At 37.0% G+C, this 17,390-nt stretch overlaps 4 protein-coding genes across 7 annotated transcripts; 2 read left to right on the top strand and 2 right to left on the bottom strand.

Annotated features, from left to right (window-relative positions):
- Positions 1 to 39: 39 nt before the first annotated feature.
- On the top strand, positions 40 to 1,776 carry Sgf29 (SAGA-associated factor 29). Its single transcript, XM_065369397.1, has 7 exons — positions 40 to 226; positions 315 to 441; positions 508 to 642; positions 714 to 836; positions 916 to 1,074; positions 1,153 to 1,387; positions 1,456 to 1,776. Exons 2-7 carry the CDS (start codon positions 406 to 408, stop codon positions 1,659 to 1,661), a joined length of 894 nt encoding a protein of 297 aa, XP_065225469.1. The 5' UTR covers positions 40 to 226; positions 315 to 405; the 3' UTR covers positions 1,662 to 1,776.
- A 121-nt stretch (positions 1,777 to 1,897) lies between these two features.
- Pabp2 lies at positions 1,898 to 4,031 on the bottom strand. The gene is made up of 6 exons (XM_065369398.1): positions 3,670 to 4,031; positions 3,307 to 3,446; positions 3,071 to 3,218; positions 2,927 to 2,991; positions 2,515 to 2,849; positions 1,898 to 2,432 (listed from the first exon to the last, which is right to left on the bottom strand). The coding sequence occupies exons 1-6, from the start codon at positions 3,689 to 3,691 to the stop codon at positions 2,399 to 2,401; spliced, it is 744 nt and encodes a 247-aa protein (XP_065225470.1). The 5' UTR covers positions 3,692 to 4,031; the 3' UTR covers positions 1,898 to 2,398.
- Positions 4,032 to 4,205: 174 nt separating this feature from the next.
- Positions 4,206 to 8,231, top strand: LOC135849133 (E3 ubiquitin-protein ligase TRAIP-like). The gene is made up of 7 exons (XM_065369396.1): positions 4,206 to 4,569; positions 4,643 to 4,852; positions 4,953 to 5,111; positions 5,198 to 5,308; positions 5,391 to 5,525; positions 5,787 to 5,970; positions 7,701 to 8,231. The coding sequence occupies exons 1-7, from the start codon at positions 4,451 to 4,453 to the stop codon at positions 8,061 to 8,063; spliced, it is 1,281 nt and encodes a 426-aa protein (XP_065225468.1). The 5' UTR covers positions 4,206 to 4,450; the 3' UTR covers positions 8,064 to 8,231.
- A 151-nt stretch (positions 8,232 to 8,382) lies between these two features.
- Positions 8,383 to 17,336, bottom strand: Eps-15 (Epidermal growth factor receptor pathway substrate clone 15). 4 transcript variants are annotated; one of them, XM_065369107.1, is made up of 18 exons: positions 17,118 to 17,336; positions 16,698 to 16,742; positions 16,539 to 16,628; positions 16,322 to 16,465; positions 15,961 to 16,107; positions 15,763 to 15,873; positions 15,269 to 15,682; positions 14,859 to 15,197; positions 14,547 to 14,783; positions 14,283 to 14,345; positions 13,988 to 14,185; positions 13,723 to 13,899; positions 11,468 to 11,555; positions 11,323 to 11,384; positions 11,187 to 11,232; positions 11,060 to 11,106; positions 10,730 to 10,966; positions 8,383 to 10,399 (listed from the first exon to the last, which is right to left on the bottom strand). In XM_065369107.1, the coding sequence occupies exons 1-18, from the start codon at positions 17,139 to 17,141 to the stop codon at positions 9,947 to 9,949; spliced, it is 2,922 nt and encodes a 973-aa protein (XP_065225179.1). In that variant the 5' UTR covers positions 17,142 to 17,336; the 3' UTR covers positions 8,383 to 9,946. The 4 variants fall into 4 exon arrangements, with proteins under 4 accessions (XP_065225179.1, XP_065225180.1, XP_065225181.1 ...); XM_065369108.1 differs by having other exon boundaries at positions 8,383 to 10,396; positions 17,118 to 17,335; XM_065369110.1 differs by having other exon boundaries at positions 10,286 to 10,581.
- Positions 17,337 to 17,390: the final 54 nt, after the last annotated feature.

Here is a 17,390-nt window from a genome sequence, read left to right as displayed (position 1 = left end):
TGGCAACGTGTTTTATTTTGTAAACATCGCAACAAAACTGAAAACACAACAATGGAAAATCAACCGACAAAATTGTTTGAAGTTTCTTTTGATTTTAAATAATTTCTTTAATTATTATTATTTATTATTTAATAAATGAAATTAAACTATATTCAGAATGAAATACACAGTTTCATTATGTCATTAAAATAAAATGCCCAAGTTTGCTTCGAAAATTATCAAAGCGGTAAGCTGATTGAAAATTGATCTCTATCACTTTCCAACTTCCAATTTTTCTTCATCAAACCGATTAATTTCTCTTTTCGTCTTTTCAGTTTTTATTTTTCGTAACAATTGTGACCTGGTGGCACGTACTAGTCACTGCCAAACATCTACATTCCGTTCAGTGCGACAAATCAGCATAAAATGGCATTCACAGATACAGCAGCATTTCAAGTACAAGTAGGTATCTGTACTAATCAAATCTAAAAAACGCTGATTATTTTCATAAAATTTGATTTATCGCAGGAAAACTTGAAATCGTTGTTCAGTCTCGTACAAGACATCGAAAAAGAAAGAATGAATAACGAGATGATGATCAATAACATAACCAAAACGCACGATAAAGTCACCTCCGATGGTAAAATTACTCCTTATTATCAGGTATTATAAATTCATCTCGGTAATTTCTTCTGTATACGAATCAGTTTGGCTAAATTTCGTTATTATTTCAGCAAAAGCTCAAGGGACTTTATTCGAACGCTATAATCGAAGCTGAAAAAGAAGAAGAAGCGATACGTACAGCACTTCATAAAATAAACGAAATACGAACCATACGTCACGAAAGAAGATTAATGGTATTCTACACGTTCGAGTTATTTACTCGGTATAGATGTTTTTATTTGACCTATTTTCAATATTGTGTATGATTTCTAGGCCAGAAATACCGGCAATAAGGACACGTTTCGAAGAGGAGCTCATATGAAAATGTTACAAGTATCTGCCCAAACTTTGCCTCTATGGGTTAGCAAAATTGGTGAAAAACCACCCCCTCTATGCGCAGCAATCCCAGCTGAACCGAATTATATCGCCAAAGTGATTATTTTTTCAATCGAATTATTTAAAAATCGATTCGGCGAACGTTACGATATTTTATCAATTTCCATGTTTTAGTCCGGAGACATGGTCGCAGCTTTGGTTAAATCAGCCGAACAAGAAGAAGAAGAGAACTGGATTTTAGCCGAAGTTGTGTTATATAATTCAGCTCTGAGTAAATACGAAGTCGACGATATTGACGAAGTTCAAAAAGAACGGCATACTTTGAGTCGACGTCGAGTCATACCTTTGCCATTAATGAGAGCGAACCCGGAAACCGAACCTGAAGCTTTATTCCCCAAAGGCTCAGTTGGTAAGGTTGAATGACCTCTATCGCCTTCTTTTTCACCAATGTTATTTTAATTCAGTCTGATTTCGCAGTTATGGCCTTATATCCTCAAACAACTTGTTTTTATAAAGCAGTCGTCAATCAGTTACCAGTCACCGCTCAGGATGATTACGAAGTGTTATTTGAAGACTCCTCATATGATGAAGGATTCGCTCCTCCTTTACCGGTTGCCCAAAGATACGTCATTATGTACAAAGATCATAAAAAAAGCACCAAGTTTAGTAGTTTCATGTCGTGAATTGATTCAAAAATGACGAATACAGCTGGAAATACTAAAAATAAGTGTTTTATAGAATTTTATAATTTTTTTTTGTTTGTATGTACACTCAAAATATAATATTTTGTAAGCAAAACTTTGTTTTTTTGTCGAGGGGGGGGGGGGTGTAGTTCATTTCCACGTGATCGAAGTCTTCGTATTAATTTTCACATCCCAACCTGAACAATTATCAGTTTCCTTTTCAATAAGAAACAACCTTTAGAAAGTTCGAATGTTGTAATAGACAAACTGTAATTCTTACATCGTATTCATAAATCAATTAATCATAAATAAAAATCTCTTAAAACTTAACGCAATTTATACAACAAAATTCAGCGTAAAAATAAACCCTATTTAATGAACTCCGGTGCAAATCGTCGCAAGTTAATCTTTAGCAAATTATCTCTACTATCGCAGTACCTCAAATACATCATGATAACGTTTCTATCACACCGATGCAAATTAAACAACCGAACACACCTCTGAAAAAACGTCCAGACAACTTAATCGATATACATTTCGCTAACGAAAAAACATTCTCTAATTCTCTGTAAGAGATATGTGGTCATACATACACACACACAAACAAATAATACAATTGTAGCAATGATTATATGTATATACACGAGATATATAGAAAAACAGGGATAGGGGTGATGGACGTACTGCGTTCATTCGCTTCAAACGCATGACCGGGTACCGGAGAGTTACAAATTCAATTAATACGGAAAGAATGCTGCTCTGCGAGGGGCACTGCGACAAAAATACAAACAAACACACGTGAAAAAAATTGAGATAAAAATTCATTGATACTCGATTAGTGTGGTACACTTACCGGCCTCTGCGAGGTCTGTATCCATACATGTAACTATTAGCACCTCTATAACCTCGACTACGCATACCACGAGCTCTATACATAGGACCGCCGCGATTAGTGGTACTTAAACCAGGACGATTGGTTCGTTTAGGATTCACTTTGATCTGTCTACCACGGAATAACGATTCGTCCATCGCCATGGCCATAGTGACCGATTCTTTATCAGTAAACTCGATATAAGCGAAGCCTTTGGGATGACCGTCGAACTTATTACATAAAATAGTGACTCTGTTCACGGACCCGCAGCCGTGGAAATGAGCTTCTAATTCTTCGGCCGTCGCACCATAATCTACCTGCGTAATCGATCAAAAATTACTCGATCGGTTCGAAAGGCAAGTAATACGTGGAATCGTTCGGTTTCTATACTCACATTTCCAACATAAATTGAACGATTGTCTGCTTCTATTTTGGCATCAGCTGATGAAACCGTGTTCGCTAAAACAAAAACACATACAAGATGAAGCTCGAGTGGTCAAAAAATGACAGAATGATGTTCGATCGAGTGAATATTTACTTGAAGCGGCGGTAGATGTAGCTGTGGTGACATTACTCGTCGATGTAGTACCAGTGGTCATCCTGTGATCTACTTCGGTTTGTAACATTTTCAATTTATTGGCTTCTTCTTCCATTTCTTGAACACGTGCTCGGATTGTTTCCAATTCCTATAAAAAAATACTCGTAATAAAACACCGTATCTTCGATAAAACGGACATAGGGGCAGCGTCACCGTCAACCCGGTGTCGTACTCACTTCAGCCGATTTCGGTTCACCGTCAGCGCCATTTAAAATATCATTAGCGTCTAGATCGTCTTGTCCGTTAAGAATATTATCCCCATCGAAAGCATCATCTTCACCTAATAACTGCTCCTCGTCAGCCATCATGTCTCGATCTGAAACACACAGATAACAAACTTGATTAAACCAATCCTCGTAGTAAACAAAAACGAGTACTCGAAATTGAATGAAAATAACAATTTCTTCTCATCGGAATGATGTACTTTCTTCGTTAAATACTTCCGGTGAGAGAAGACAACAATAATATGGGTATTTCGGCGTCGATTTAGCATATCAGACATCTCAGCGTTTATCACTGAAAATCATGAAGATACATACCTTCGAAATACTCTTCGGTCATGATTGCGGTTTAAGCGTAGCGAATGGAATACGAATAATGCAAATTGGTAACAAAATACAGGTAATAAGATGAATAGAAGTGGTTATTTTACAGCATAAGTTGAAGACTCGAGTGGCATTATTTTTCTAGGCACCAAAACCGTGTGAAAAGAACCGCCAACAAAATGGTAGGAAAAACGGAAACACACCAGAACTCGGTACTTTCAAAGACGCAGAAATGAACGCTGGAACAATATTAATTATTAATTAGCGAATTAAATATGCCACAACTCGAAATTCCAGCTAATTGTTCATTTTTTTCAGAATAAACGAACTGAAACCGGTAGGTTACATCCAGGAAATTTGGAAAAAATTATTTTTTTTCGTTTAGTTGCGGCATCGTGATTGCGCATTTGCAAATCAGTGCTGCCAATAGAACCAGTAAAGGGAACGAATTTTTCGGTAAATGTTTGTAGCGAACCTATTGGGGAACTTTGCGTACTAAATTTTATCTTTATTTTTCAAAAAACAAAATATTGATAAGAATTTCCCTCTTGTTCGAAATTTTATAACGTTTATGATCTATTTTTGACGATTATTTCTTCAAATTGTTAAAAAATAAGAACATATTTCTTATTAAATGATCCTTAATTTCTCAACTTTGCTGATAGTTCAACCGTTTACATTCATGGGTCTTCTTCGTAACTCAAAATCGATTCTGAACTTTCGTTCCTCGACTGTCATTCTTTCCTAGTCCCTCATTAACGTTAAGCTAAGCAGAATGCACGCATCTTGTACAATATGCGGCGATATATTCACCGGCGCAGACCCAGAAGTCATACTATCAACCCCATGTGGCCATATGTTCCATCAACCTTGCCTCAGAGAATGGCTCAACAGGTACAAAATGCATTCTCTTAATTGACAAATATCACTCGAAAACTTTGTCTTAATTGCGTTGAATTGATTCCAGATCAAAAACTTGTCCACAATGTCGTTCGAAAGTGGACGACAAGCATACGATAAAGTTATACTTCCAATTGAGCTCATATCCGACTCAAGATTCGGCTACTTTGGAAAACACCGTATCAAATTTAAAATTCCAATTGAAAATGAAAGAAATAGATGTCAATAAACTAACGGAGGAGCAAACCACTATGAAAACACAACTAGCCGGATTAAAGTACGTTGTTTCCAATTCAGATTTCAGTTACTTACATCATTTCATTTCATTATAATGCATTGAAAACTCTGAGCTAACATTTCCTCAACTGTATTTACAGAATTATGCTCATGGAAGCGGAAGAGAAGAACAGAAATAACGATACAATCGTTAATCATCTGCAAGAAAAGATGAAAATGCTGAAACTCCAGGCTAAATCATTTACCGAAGAGAAACTTCGTAATGACGAATTACAAAAACAGCTCGATCAATATGCCAAGTAAAATATCGTTCTTCGAGTAACTGTACTAGCTTTTCCAATGATCCTAATTCAACGTCTGCATTCTATGTATGTGTGAATTTCAGTTTAGAGAAAATTCTCAAAGGTTCGGCTGCAGATGCTGCTGATACGATCGCTCTAATGAAAGACTGTACGGATCCTAGTATATTATGTGCTTGCATCAATACCCTTAAAACGTTGGTGGAATTAATTCTAATCGAAATTTCACAAGTGTGTATTCTATTCGTTAAAGATGATTTTTTTATCTGTTTATTTCAGTGAAAATTATAAACATAAAGAAAAATCCAAAGATCTCCAGAGTCTTTTGAAGTTCAAGGAACAAAAATTATCAGCAGCTGTAACCGAAATAAGTAACCTAGAAAAACAGATCTCTATTCTGAATCGTTCACTAACGTAAGTTTCATCTCATTTGCTCTTCTAAACTTTCTCAAACTTTCATATTAGGCTATTGTCCAATTAAGGGGTGAAATCAGCCCTCGTTCCGATTTTCTTTCTGATGGGCTCTGATGATGTCCTTCAATACAAAAAAATCTACAGAAATTTTTGACCCTCTTCCCTTCACCCATTCCTGTATTTTTAGACGTTTTATTCGGTTAGTTTTAGAAAATTTTTATTATTCGACCAGACCCTTTTATCACTCGTTTCTCATTCTAGTAAAGTGAAAGAAGACTTGACTCATACAGAAAACGAAAACGAAAGCTTGAAGAAAAAATGCAAGCATTTAGAAGAGGCAATAATGTCTCCTCAAGAAAACTCCAACTCAAGTAATCCACGTGACAAAGCTCTTCGCAGATTCATCAACGAATACCCAACACCTCAGCTGAAGGAATCTCCTGTGGTGAGTTACTGGATTTACTTAATGAATCTGATCAGATCTAATTCTTTCAGAAATTTCAGCCTAACCCTGCCAAATTGGATCAAGGGAATGTCGGATCTAATTTGATCAAAGTGATCTGATGAGAATAAGATTTCTTCTATTAAATCCGGTCAGATCAAAATTGAATCCTGAAAATGCACAGATCTGATAAGAAACTATCAGGATTCCCTTATTGAATCAGATTATGTTTGAACTTTGAACAGAATGATGTAATCTGAAATCTGATCAAATCAGATCGGATCTAATTTGATCACTTGATCAGATCTGAACAGATTCTGATCTGATCAGATCTGATCAAACCCAGAGATCTAGTCAGATCAATGTTCTGATCAAACCATATTCAATCAGATCAGATGTTTCTTATTGAATCTGATCCGATCCAAACTGTCACCTAATCAAATCGGATTGGATCTGAGGATGAGGCACATCAGATTGAGTCTGACCAAACTGGACTGATAAGAACACAATTTCTTCTATCGAATGGATCTTGTCCAAGTCAGATCTAATTGGATGCAGGGAATACAGTACAGATCTGATCAGATTCGATAAGGCAGCCCATTGGAAATCAGATCTGATGATCTGATTTGATCAAATTGGACTAAGAGAATCTACTCTGATCAGATCTGACCAGAATTGAGAATTCCCATTCCATTAGATTGACACAGATATAATTTGATCGAAACTAATAACGGAATCTGACCAAAGAAGTCTGATCAGGATCAGGTTTCCATCTCATTGTAAAATCAGGTCTGATTTGATCATATTGGACAAAGGAAATGTAAAAATCTGATCAAATCCTATCAGGCTTCCCTTACTAGATCCAATTTGATTCAATGATTTTTGACCTCATGACCTGATCACAACTCGGATCAGATTGGATCACCAAAATTTCCCTGATCTAATCTGATCAAACAGGTTGAATCAGATCTGATCTGATCAGAACGAGAGGTTTCATAAAATCTGACTGGGTCTGATTTGATTTGATCAAAACTCAGATCTGGTCAGATAAGATGGGATCCACAAGATGTCCAAATCCAATCTGGTCAAATCAGATCTGATCTGATCAGGTTTCAGTCACTGGAAATTCGATCAGATCTGAACCTGGTTGAACACTTGGAACAGATCTGATCTGATCAAAAGGCATCAAAACACATCAGATTGGATCCACAAAAAGCACAAATCTGACCTGATCAGATCAGATCGGATCGGATCGAGGGATTGTAGTTGTACATAACTTAATCAGGTCTGAACAAATCTGATCTGATCGAAACTCAGATTAAATCAGATCAGTGTTCACTGTTTAGATCAAATCAGATATGATTCGGTGTCCTTTGATGAATCTGATCAGTGATCACATCAGATTATCAGATTGTATTCACAAAATGTTCGGATCTGATCTGATGATGAAACAGGCGCGTTCGGTTCTGATCATGTTCAATCAGATCAAAATTCTGATCTGGTTCGGATTACATTGGATCCAGGAAATGACCGGATCTGATCTGATCAAATTTAGGAAGGGAAATCCAATTGATCTGATCTGGTCAAGCAGATCTGATCAGAGCAGGTTTCCTCCACAAGATCTGATCAGATATAAACATATCTAATCTAATCAAAATCTTAATCTGCGATCTCCTCAAATCAAATCCAATCACTTTCCACCAAATTCTCATCACACCTCCTTTATTTTACAGATCGAACTCAGCCTGCCTTCCACCAGCACCGCTTCAACGACTTCTCGTCCTCAACAGCCCAGAGAACCCTCACCAACCAGTCCTATCAGATTCAACGTATTAAAAGACCCTAAAAATCGCCTAGTGCTGAATAAACGTCGTCTAATGGGCCATTCGTCGTCGCAAGAAAAATCACCATGTTACGACGGACTCGGTGGTCACCTCAGGGAAGAGGTTTCATTCACTGATAAGGCTACCTTACTCAGAACCATCGCAGAAAGCAAATCGAATAAAATACCCTTAAATACGAAACGATTTAAACCTAATTCTAAACCCGGACCACCTAAAACTAATTTATTGCAATTTTATACTAAGAAACAATAATTTTTTCATCGATCGTGATCCTATCATGTGTTTTTTTTTTTGTTCGAGGGTACTTCGGTAAGGATCTTAGAACCTCGTGATTTATTTATGTAATTTTATTTAAACGCTGAATGCTGTAAATTTTGTTATTTGTATTATTTATTGCCGAATAAAATTAATTTTACAATACCCAGTGTCAAGTCATTCGATTGATCCTCCCCCCCCTCCATTTTACAGAAAGAAACAAATGAAAATAATGTATATTCAATTTCCATCAAAATTTGGACTGATCCCCTCCCCCCAAATTCCCACAGAATCAACCACCAAAACACACCCAATATAAACCGGATTAAAATGTAATATATTTGTTGCGACCAACGACAAAAAAAATAAAGGAAAATACAATAATAGAACAATGGAATGCATTCATAAATTAACATACATTTATCGATGTGTCTTGATGGGCTAAAATAAATAATACATGCGAAACAAAAAACAAACAAAAAAAAAGTCTCGGTTAATTAAAAAAAAAAAACGCATTATTGCCAACAATTCATCTAACTCGAGAGAACGTATCAACAACTTCGAGTTACAAATACAAAATACAGATACACCTACATCCTAGGATACTATTATTGCGTCTTTGTTGACGTCATGAGAGCAAAGAGAGATCGCAGGGATCAACATATATATTTTTTTTAAAACAATGTATAATATAATAATATACGATAAAAAATAAAACCGATACAAAAAAAATAAAACACAACATACATAAATTTATAAATTAACTAAACGATGCTTGAGCTCTCTTTTTTTTTGGCATTTGAATTTGCTAATAAACTGAAAAATTTTTTAATTAACGTATAGTAGTAGAAGGGTTAAACAGTATACAAAATACGTATAAAGTATAACGAAAGGCGCTTTCTTATATAAACTTATTATCATGGCTTTGCTTTAGCTACTTTTTTTTTTTAAATACATATTGTGCACATCTAACACGAGCGAATAAACTTATACTCATAATGACTACAAAAAATTAAAATATTTAAACTGCCTCGTGCGCTTTTTTTATTTAAAAACAAAAAAAATAGAATAAAATACTATGTATAATATTGTGAAGATTTTATTTTAAATAAATTTTCAATCGTGCCAACCAAACAGCTACTTTTTAAGCTCGAGGCTGAGGTTGTACAGAGAACATTTTTTTTCAAGATATCAACGCGACCGAATACAGGTAATAATTATTTATACAAAAAAATAAAATATACATATAAAATACTACGGAATAAATACGTAATTATTTTATAATTATTTACGCCATCGTTGTAGTCGTCATCGCGCTGCTGCTGCTGTTGCCGCGAGCGTGATCAGAAAGAAACAGGGGTACAGGAAACATATATATGAGGGGGGATGGGGAAGGGAAAGGAAAAAAGGGTAAAAATACTAATATCGATATAGTAAAATATAGGAGATATTCTACTCGTGTGGTAACAATTTAATACATACAATAGGTAGAGAGTAATGTTAATGACACTTAAAAGAGACTCACACACACATACACACTCACATAGATATTAAAGATGCGCGTAAAAGCCAATTAAAGAGAGGAAAAAAGACATATTTATATACATAGGATCGTGCTTGAAAGAGCTAGCGATATTGATAGCTTTATTTTTCTTCTCTAATACACGATGAAGGAAAAAGGGAATATTAACAAGAGGAGAGGGGAGGGGAATAGAATAGGATACGATATGTACACGTAAAATCTATTGCCAATCGATATGATATACTCGAGAGTAAGTATACTTAATTGATGAAAGAATAGGGGATGGGAAGTGAGGCGAACTCTTGAAAAACAATAATATAGCGAACGAGGATGGTAAGGGGGGGAGGGAGCGATAAAATCAAGACAATATTTTCGACCTAAAGCTCCTCTTCTTATTCTCTTGTTTACTCAACTTCAGAGCAAGTTTATAATCAGCTTTCTCTTGTTCGGCGGCCTTCTTGCGTCGTTCTTTCTCCGCCTTGACGCTTTCAGCGGTGGCCCAAGCGATCTGTTGATCTTCCGGCGGCAATGGACTGCTGATCGGTGTCGATGACTTGGAGAAGCCGTTGGCCGGTACCGGAGCCGGGGTCGAGCTATTCGATAGCGAGACGAACGGATCGAATGCGTTTTTCAAGTCGATAAAAGTAGGCGCCGATGCTCCTCTGGGTACAGCCCACTCGTCGCTAGTATCGGCTATTTCGAACGGGTCATCGTATCGGTAATCGCGGAAAGGATCCTTGGAGGAGGCCGTTGTCGAATGATCCGATTTTAACGTCGATGTCGAACTATTGAAACCTGTCGAAACCTGCTGCTAATCGCGCCGGGCAAAATAAAATCATAAATAAGCCGCCGAAACGAAAAAATAATAATGCGAAATAATAATCGTAATAAAACGACCAACAAATTGCGAATAACGTAAAAATAAAAACAAAAACGAAAACGAAAAACAAAACGTATAAAACTAAAAAAAAAATTATTAGTGAGTTTCTACTTCTGAGAGGGTTAGAAAAAAAAGCGTGAATAAAAAAGCAAAAATTAAGAGAAAGAGAGAAATTAACACGTTAGTAGCGAATTGATCATTGAAATATTATTCGTAAACTAATGTAATATTTTGGAAGTTTTTTCTCGAAATAAAACTTACTTTACGAGTGAAACCAGAGAAATCTGCGAAATCAGCATCGAAACCAGAAGGTAAGGTTAATGGAGCCGGCCGAGGAGGAGCTGGTCTAGGAGGAGGCTGTTTACTTTTCTTTGGCGGCAGAGCTGGGCTCGGGCTTTCCGAACGTGGAGCAGCCGGACTAGGTAAGTTACTGCCAGCTTTTGTTGGAGCGTGAAGTATGGCAAATGGATCGCATCCAAATGCATCTTGATCGTTAGCCTGCGACGAATAATTCGTTATTAATTCGACACGTTGAAATGTTAGAATCACGAAAGAACCGAGTAAGTTGGAAAATTGCATTTTTAGTCATACCTGAGCAGCAGCTGGTGGATTTGTGGCTGCAAATGGATCAGGTTTTTCTGTAAAAATAATTTTTTTCAATTTTAAGAATCGGTACACTAATTAGGAATAAGTTATGTAAAAAACACAGACAACTTACTGCTTCCTGAACCGAAAGAAGCGAATGGATCTGAAGAAAATCCAGTCTGAAACAAAAACAAAAAAAATTGCAAAATTTTTGAAATTCGTAATTTTATTGAAAAAAATAAAATTCTGTATTTTAATGCGATACTCACATTACTCGAGGGATTAGATTGGAAAGAATCTTTAGCAGCGAATGGATCTCCAGCAAATGGATCTAAAAACAGAAAATGAAAACAGCAACAATTTGATGTTTTTCTTCGAATTCATTGGATTTTAAAATTTGTTGAAATTACTCACCTTTTGCGAACGCATCAGTCTTTGAAAAATCTGTCTCATCAGGTTCTTGCATATCAGCAAAAGGATCTGTAGCGTCCCTCCCGGTGATCTGCATCAAAAAGATACAATAAATAAAATATAATTTCTCGTTCAGTAGCAAGCATAGGTTTTTTAAATAAAAAAAGTGCAACCCCCTCCCAAAAAATTGAGAATTTTCCACCAACATTTAGCCTTATTGTTTTTTAGGGACAGTTCTTTCAAAAATTAGAATCCCCTCCTCCTCCTCCATCGCAAAGACGGGGGAGGAAGGTGACTTCTTGAAAAATTATAATTTTAATAGAGAAAAAAAAGAGCTCAAACATAATGTGTAGAGTAAAGCATCTAAACAGAAACATTTTTAATGCTTGAATTTCCAGTTCAAATTGTAATGGAGGGGAGGAGAGAAAAGAGGGAATTTATTGCATGATCGAAAAAAAATATTGAAAATTTTTTCCTGATCTCGATAAAAGAGGCGGTCTGAATAAATTCAAATGTGTAAGTTAACTATTGAAATAACACGCAGAATAAAAAATACGGAATGACTAGTCATTTATTCCTAGAAGAGAGGGGAGGGGGAAGCAAATTTTGACTGAAACTAAAAAAAAAGATAATTAATGTGACCTTATTGATTGTAAGTTTTTTTGGGACGCTGATAATGAATATCACCTCGATTTTTAGATCTGGCCCCCCAACCACTACCATAGGCACCTCATTTTGGTCCAAAAGTTGAAAAAAATAACAATGTCATGTGACATATCGTTTGCTAGGTTCTTTGGGGCGCTAATCACGAATATCACCCTGATTTTTTGATTTGACCCTCCCAACCCCTACCACAGACACCCCCATTTTGGTCCAGAAGTTGAAAAAATGACAATGTCATGTGACACATCGTTTGCTAGGTTCTTTGGGGCGCTAATCACGAATATCACGTTAATTTTTTGGTTTGGCCCTCCCAACCCCTACCGCAGCCTCACAGGCACCCCCATTTTGGTCCAGAAGTTAAAAAAAATAACAATGTCATGTGACATATCGTTTGCTAGTTTTTTTAGGGCGCTAATAACGAATACCGCCTTAATTAGTTGATTTGACCCTCCCAACTCCTACCACAAGCACGCTATTTTGGTCCAAAAGTTGAAAAAAATGACAATGTCATGTGACATATCGTTTTTTAGGTTTATTGGGGCGCTAATCACGAATATCACCTCAATTTTTTGATTTGACCCTCCCAACCCCTACCACAGGCACCCCCATTTTGGTCCAGAAGTTGAAAAAAATGACAATGTCATGTGACATATCGTTTGTTAGGTTTTTTAGGGCGTTAATAACGAATATCGCCTCAACTTTTTGATCTGACCTTTCCAACTCCAACTACAAGCATCAATCATTTTTTCCATCTTCAGCACCGAATAGGAGCGTCTGTTGCAGGAGTTGGTAGCATCAAATCGAAAAATTGAGTTGATATTCGGGCTTAGCGTTCAAAAATATCTAACAAACGATATGCCACTCAGAATTGTAATTTTTTTCATCTTCAAAACTAAATTTGAACGTAAGGTAGAGGTAAGATGGGCCAAACTAAAAAATTGATATCAAATTTGAACTTATCATCTCCAAAATCCTAACAAACGATATGTTACTCGGCATTGGTTTTTTTCAATTTTAGGACCAAATTGAGACCTTTTGGTAAGGGCAGAATGAGTCAAACCTAAAAATTAATGTCATATTCGAACTCATCGTCCCCAAAAACCTAGCAATCGATACGTCACAAGGTATTGCCATTTTTTTTTTAATTTTCAAGTTGATTTGGGTAGACTGTTGTAAGAGTTGGGAGAGTCAGATCAGAAAAATAAGTTGATATTCGGACTCAGCATCCCCAAAAACTTAACAAATGATATGTCACACGACATCAACAGATATTTCCACTATTAGTCAAAATACCCCCCTCCTCCCCATCTTTTAGAATAAGTGAGCAATTACTCTATTCTTTCAACAAAAAAAAAAAATCGTCACATTTTGATTTTAAACATATTAGGGCAAGTATAAAGGTCGAACAAGGTTGGCTTTGCACCATTTATTAAAATACAGTGGAACTTCGATAACTTGAAACCCAAGGGGAATGGATTTGAATTCGAGTTATCAAGGTTCCACGCGGGGAAAGAGCAGAGCAATCTCTAGAGAAATCTATCGGTTGATTTCATAAATTTCTATAACTTTACAAGCAACAATAGGATTCAACGTACTTTGAAAATTTTACTAAACATGCTGGAATACGATTCGTTTCTGAATTTCGGTTCGACATGAAGGTAAACCTCAGACAAAGAAGTGAGGTTTTTAGTTTCTAGCACGTTGTCCAAGTGTGCGATGGCATCCTGGAGTTGTTTTTGTACGTCTTCAAGCTCGATTAGTTTCTCTTTAATCTGCGTCGAAAAAAAACGTTCGTTTTAAATAAAATAATCCGTTTATATGTATTTAACATAAATTAAGGTAATGGAAAAATCCACTCACTTCTACAATTAATTCATCCGTTTCTCCGGATGATTTGGTAATCTGGGCTATTTCTTCTTTCAAATTATCTCGTTGCTTTCTTAGATTGGATTCATCTTTTTTCAAGTTATCTAATTCTTGTTTCTTTTTATTTAATTCGGATTCTTGTTGTTTTAATGTTTTTTCTTGTTCTTCGGCTTGGTGTCTTAGTTTATCAACCTTATCAAATATAATGATACAGGAATATTATTTTCAAATACAGCTAGAGGTTTACAATTGAGCTAAAAATGAACGAAGCGAGCGTTGCAAAACTAACCTCGATTTGTTCTAATTCCAATTCGCTTTTGGTATCATCTATTTTACTTTCTAATTCAGCAGTCTATAAAAGCGGTGCAAAAGAAATCATAATAAAGGAAGCCAAATCATAAAAATTGATAAAAAAGCTAAATAATAACGGTGTCGGTTGGAATAAAAAAAAAAAGGCAAATGAAACGTAATAACTAATTATAAGGTGGGATATTGCTCGAATATAACAAAACAATGCGATAAATAGATAGGTGGAGAGGTAGGTAGACGATACCTGTGTTTTGAGATCATTAATACGTTTAAACGCTTCTCCTTTTTGATTTTCTAGCTGTTTGAGTGTTGCAACCAGTGCGTCCAGTTCACCCTGGAGACTTTTAACTTCGCCAGCTTTAATTTTGATGTCAGCCTCGCGTTGTGTGATATCAGTCTCGAGGGCTAATTTCTCTTTGACTAAGGTTTCGATTTCTTTGGATAATCGGGTAACTTCCTGACTGGTGAATACCGCTGGATCCTGTAAATTCAAAATCCGAGTCATTTCCGCAGAAAAAAGAAAAATCGAAAAACTGAGCACTGAAAGTATACTAACGTTCGAAGCCTGTGTTTCGGATGGTTTTCGCATAGATGGAGGTATCATTTCGGGAGTCAGTTTAGCAGGAGGATCGATTCCTTTGAGTTTGCGACTGATGAGCCATAACGCCAACGCGAATTGCTCGTTGTTCAGTTTACCTTGTTCGGCGGTATCGCACAAGCCCCAAATATGCGCTAGAACCGGCTGAGCTACGCCTGATTTGAGAAACACGTCTTTGATCTCGTGACCGGAGACGAATCCATCGCGATCCAGATCCGCTTGCTCGAATAACGTGTCGTATTTCACCTTTTCTTCTTTACTGATTACCCAAGGTTCTTCGACAGGTGCACTAAAATTCTGTAACCCAAGACGACCATATTAACTCTAACCATAGGTTGGAAATTGTCGAACAAATTCGATACACTTACATCGACCGGAAAAGCAGCAGAGACCGGTAGGCCAGGAGCATTTTGCACAGGCGGAGTCAACGGTTTGATCGGCACCGCTGCTGGAATAGGAGGTATTGGTGATGACGATGATAAAGGCGCGATTAAAGGCGGCGTAGCAGAAACAGGCGGTATAAGCGGCGGTGGCGTAGGACCTGGGATTAGAGGCGGTTTCGAAGGCGCAGGAGCTGGAGGAGGTACAAGAGGAGGTGTAACGGATTTAAGCAGAGGATCGACGCCGTTCGGTACAGCAGGCATCGCAGGAACTGCTGGCAGTACTGGTATGGCACCTGGTAGGCTAATCGAGTCTTTTTTCTTGCCCGCAGGCAGCAGTTCTGGAGGTAGGCAGCTGGGTATTGCGTATTTTTCTAGCGCTTTGTAAACCAAATGCATTGCCTGAAGAATACAAAGAGGTTTTAGAGATATTCGACGTTGAAACGAGACATGCTCAGTGATACGAAGAGCGAGTAAATTACCACAGAGAATTCGTGTCTGTCTAAAGCACCATCTTTATCCATATCAGCCAAATCCCATATTTTTCCTAACGTGTCTACTGGTAACTTGGAATCCATTAATAAACCTTTAACCTAGTGAAATATGTAATTCAATCGATGAATAAATAAGAGTGCAGAAAAACACAATCACATCATCGAGTCTGCAGAACAACGACTCACTTTGCTCCCAGGTATATATCCATTAGCCGGATTCAACGAATCGAATAACTGATCATATTTCATCTTCTCTGTAGGTTTCATAGCCCATTCACTTTCGCCCAAAGTCGGCGACGCGGAGACTTTCGCAGGTGGTTGTACTTTATCGCCCTGTAAACAATCGAACGAATTCAATAAACGAATCCACGAGTAAAACGAATTGTTCAAGCACAATGTTTCCATTACAACGCTACTCAAACCTCTTGACCTCTTTCTATAAGCTTTGTTTTACTATCTAACAAGTCGCAAAATGCAGAGAAACGTTTCTCGCACGTGCTTCAATTACACGAGTATGTTCAGCGGAGCATTTCTAATGAGATATTACCATTTGAGGAGGTGCCACATCCAAAGATAAGTTACCGGTCGTTGGTTCTTTACCAGCTTGAACTAATGCGACCAATTTCAAAGCAACGAAGAAGCCGGACCTGGTGAGGAATCCTTTACCATTCGAATCGGCCAAATCCCATATCTAGAAAACCAACTACGTGTACTAAATCGCTCGAAAAAACACATCTACGAACAGAATCATTGGTATATTTTACTTTGCTAAGGATCATGTCAGATAGACCGGAAGTTTTCAAGAACTTGGCCGCATCCATGGCACCAACACTGCCCTTATTTGTTGGATCGACCTGCGATTAAAAATCATCACATTAGACGGTGAAATACGTTAGACGTATTTGTAAACCGAATATACGTACTTGTTTATAATAAGCATCGTAAATAGAGTAGTACTTCCCCGCAACCTACATTTGATAACAGAAATAAAAACGTATTAAAAATCTCGAATCAGCCAACAGCAACGTTACAAGAATGGCATCTAAAAAAATCATATCATCGTGATAAAAAAACCCAATCCCCGGATACGACCAAGAAATAATACGACGACGAATCATTATCAATGATTCATAATCTCGTTCTTCCTCTTGGTGTAATTTTTGGCAAACCCACACAAAATGTCATTGGGGTTAGATAGAAAAAAATTGCTCCAATTAACATCGCAACGGTGTAAAAATAAGACCAACGAACGGAGCTATCGAAGCATTACAATGCATCTATTAAAGTTAAGTGATTAAAGGCGTAAGTGTACAGAAAGTTCAAACTACGTAAAATTTTTTTACCATTTCTGTAGGCAACGTCCCCATCGTGTTGAGCTTGATTTCCTGCAGCTTTCCGACGTGAAACCTAATTCTCCATTGAGCCAACGAACCCCATTAATGCTGAAATAACCAACTTTTCAATAAAATGGGAGGGTACGACATCAACTTCTGTGTATTATCGATGGTAAGCTTCGAAATTGAAACAACTGACTACAATAACACATATTTTTTCCAAGATTTGAAAATTTTTCCACTACCAAGGAAGGTTGCGAAATCAAGGTACGAAGTAGACAA

This window comes from Planococcus citri, chromosome 5, assembly GCF_950023065.1.
Source record: "Planococcus citri chromosome 5, ihPlaCitr1.1, whole genome shotgun sequence".
In the NCBI taxonomy this organism is placed as follows: Eukaryota; Metazoa; Arthropoda; class Insecta; order Hemiptera; family Pseudococcidae; genus Planococcus; species Planococcus citri.
The sequence above is the reverse complement of the archived record's forward strand: the minus strand, read 5'-3'. Positions and strand labels throughout refer to the sequence as shown.

Excerpts from the sequence above, each read along its gene's own strand:
- Eps-15 (XM_065369107.1), bottom strand. The coding sequence starts at position 17,141 with ATGGGGACGTTGCCTACAGAAATG. Across the intron at positions 15,874-15,960 it reads GATATATACCTGGGAGCAAA|GTTAAAGGTTTATTAATGGA; the intron begins GTGAGTCGTTGT and ends ATATTTCACTAG. Across the intron at positions 14,346-14,546 it reads TTAATGATCTCAAAACACAG|ACTGCTGAATTAGAAAGTAA; the intron begins GTATCGTCTACC and ends CCGCTTTTATAG.
- Sgf29 (XM_065369397.1), top strand. The coding sequence starts at position 406 with ATGGCATTCACAGATACAGCAGCATTTCAAGTACAA. Across the intron at positions 1,075-1,152 it reads AACCGAATTATATCGCCAAA|TCCGGAGACATGGTCGCAGC; the intron begins GTGATTATTTTT and ends TCCATGTTTTAG. Across the intron at positions 1,388-1,455 it reads ATTCCCCAAAGGCTCAGTTG|TTATGGCCTTATATCCTCAA; the intron begins GTAAGGTTGAAT and ends CTGATTTCGCAG.
- LOC135849133 (XM_065369396.1), top strand. The coding sequence starts at position 4,451 with ATGCACGCATCTTGTACAATATGCGGCGATATATTCACCGGCGCAGAC. Across the intron at positions 4,853-4,952 it reads ACACAACTAGCCGGATTAAA|AATTATGCTCATGGAAGCGG; the intron begins GTACGTTGTTTC and ends CTGTATTTACAG. Across the intron at positions 5,971-7,700 it reads AGCTGAAGGAATCTCCTGTG|ATCGAACTCAGCCTGCCTTC; the intron begins GTGAGTTACTGG and ends TTTATTTTACAG.
- Pabp2 (XM_065369398.1), bottom strand. The coding sequence starts at position 3,691 with ATGACCGAAGAGTATTTCGAAG. Across the intron at positions 3,447-3,669 it reads GACCGAAGAGTATTTCGAAG|ATCGAGACATGATGGCTGAC; the intron begins GTATGTATCTTC and ends TGTGTGTTTCAG. Across the intron at positions 2,850-2,926 it reads GTTCAATTTATGTTGGAAAT|GTAGATTATGGTGCGACGGC; the intron begins GTGAGTATAGAA and ends TCGATTACGCAG.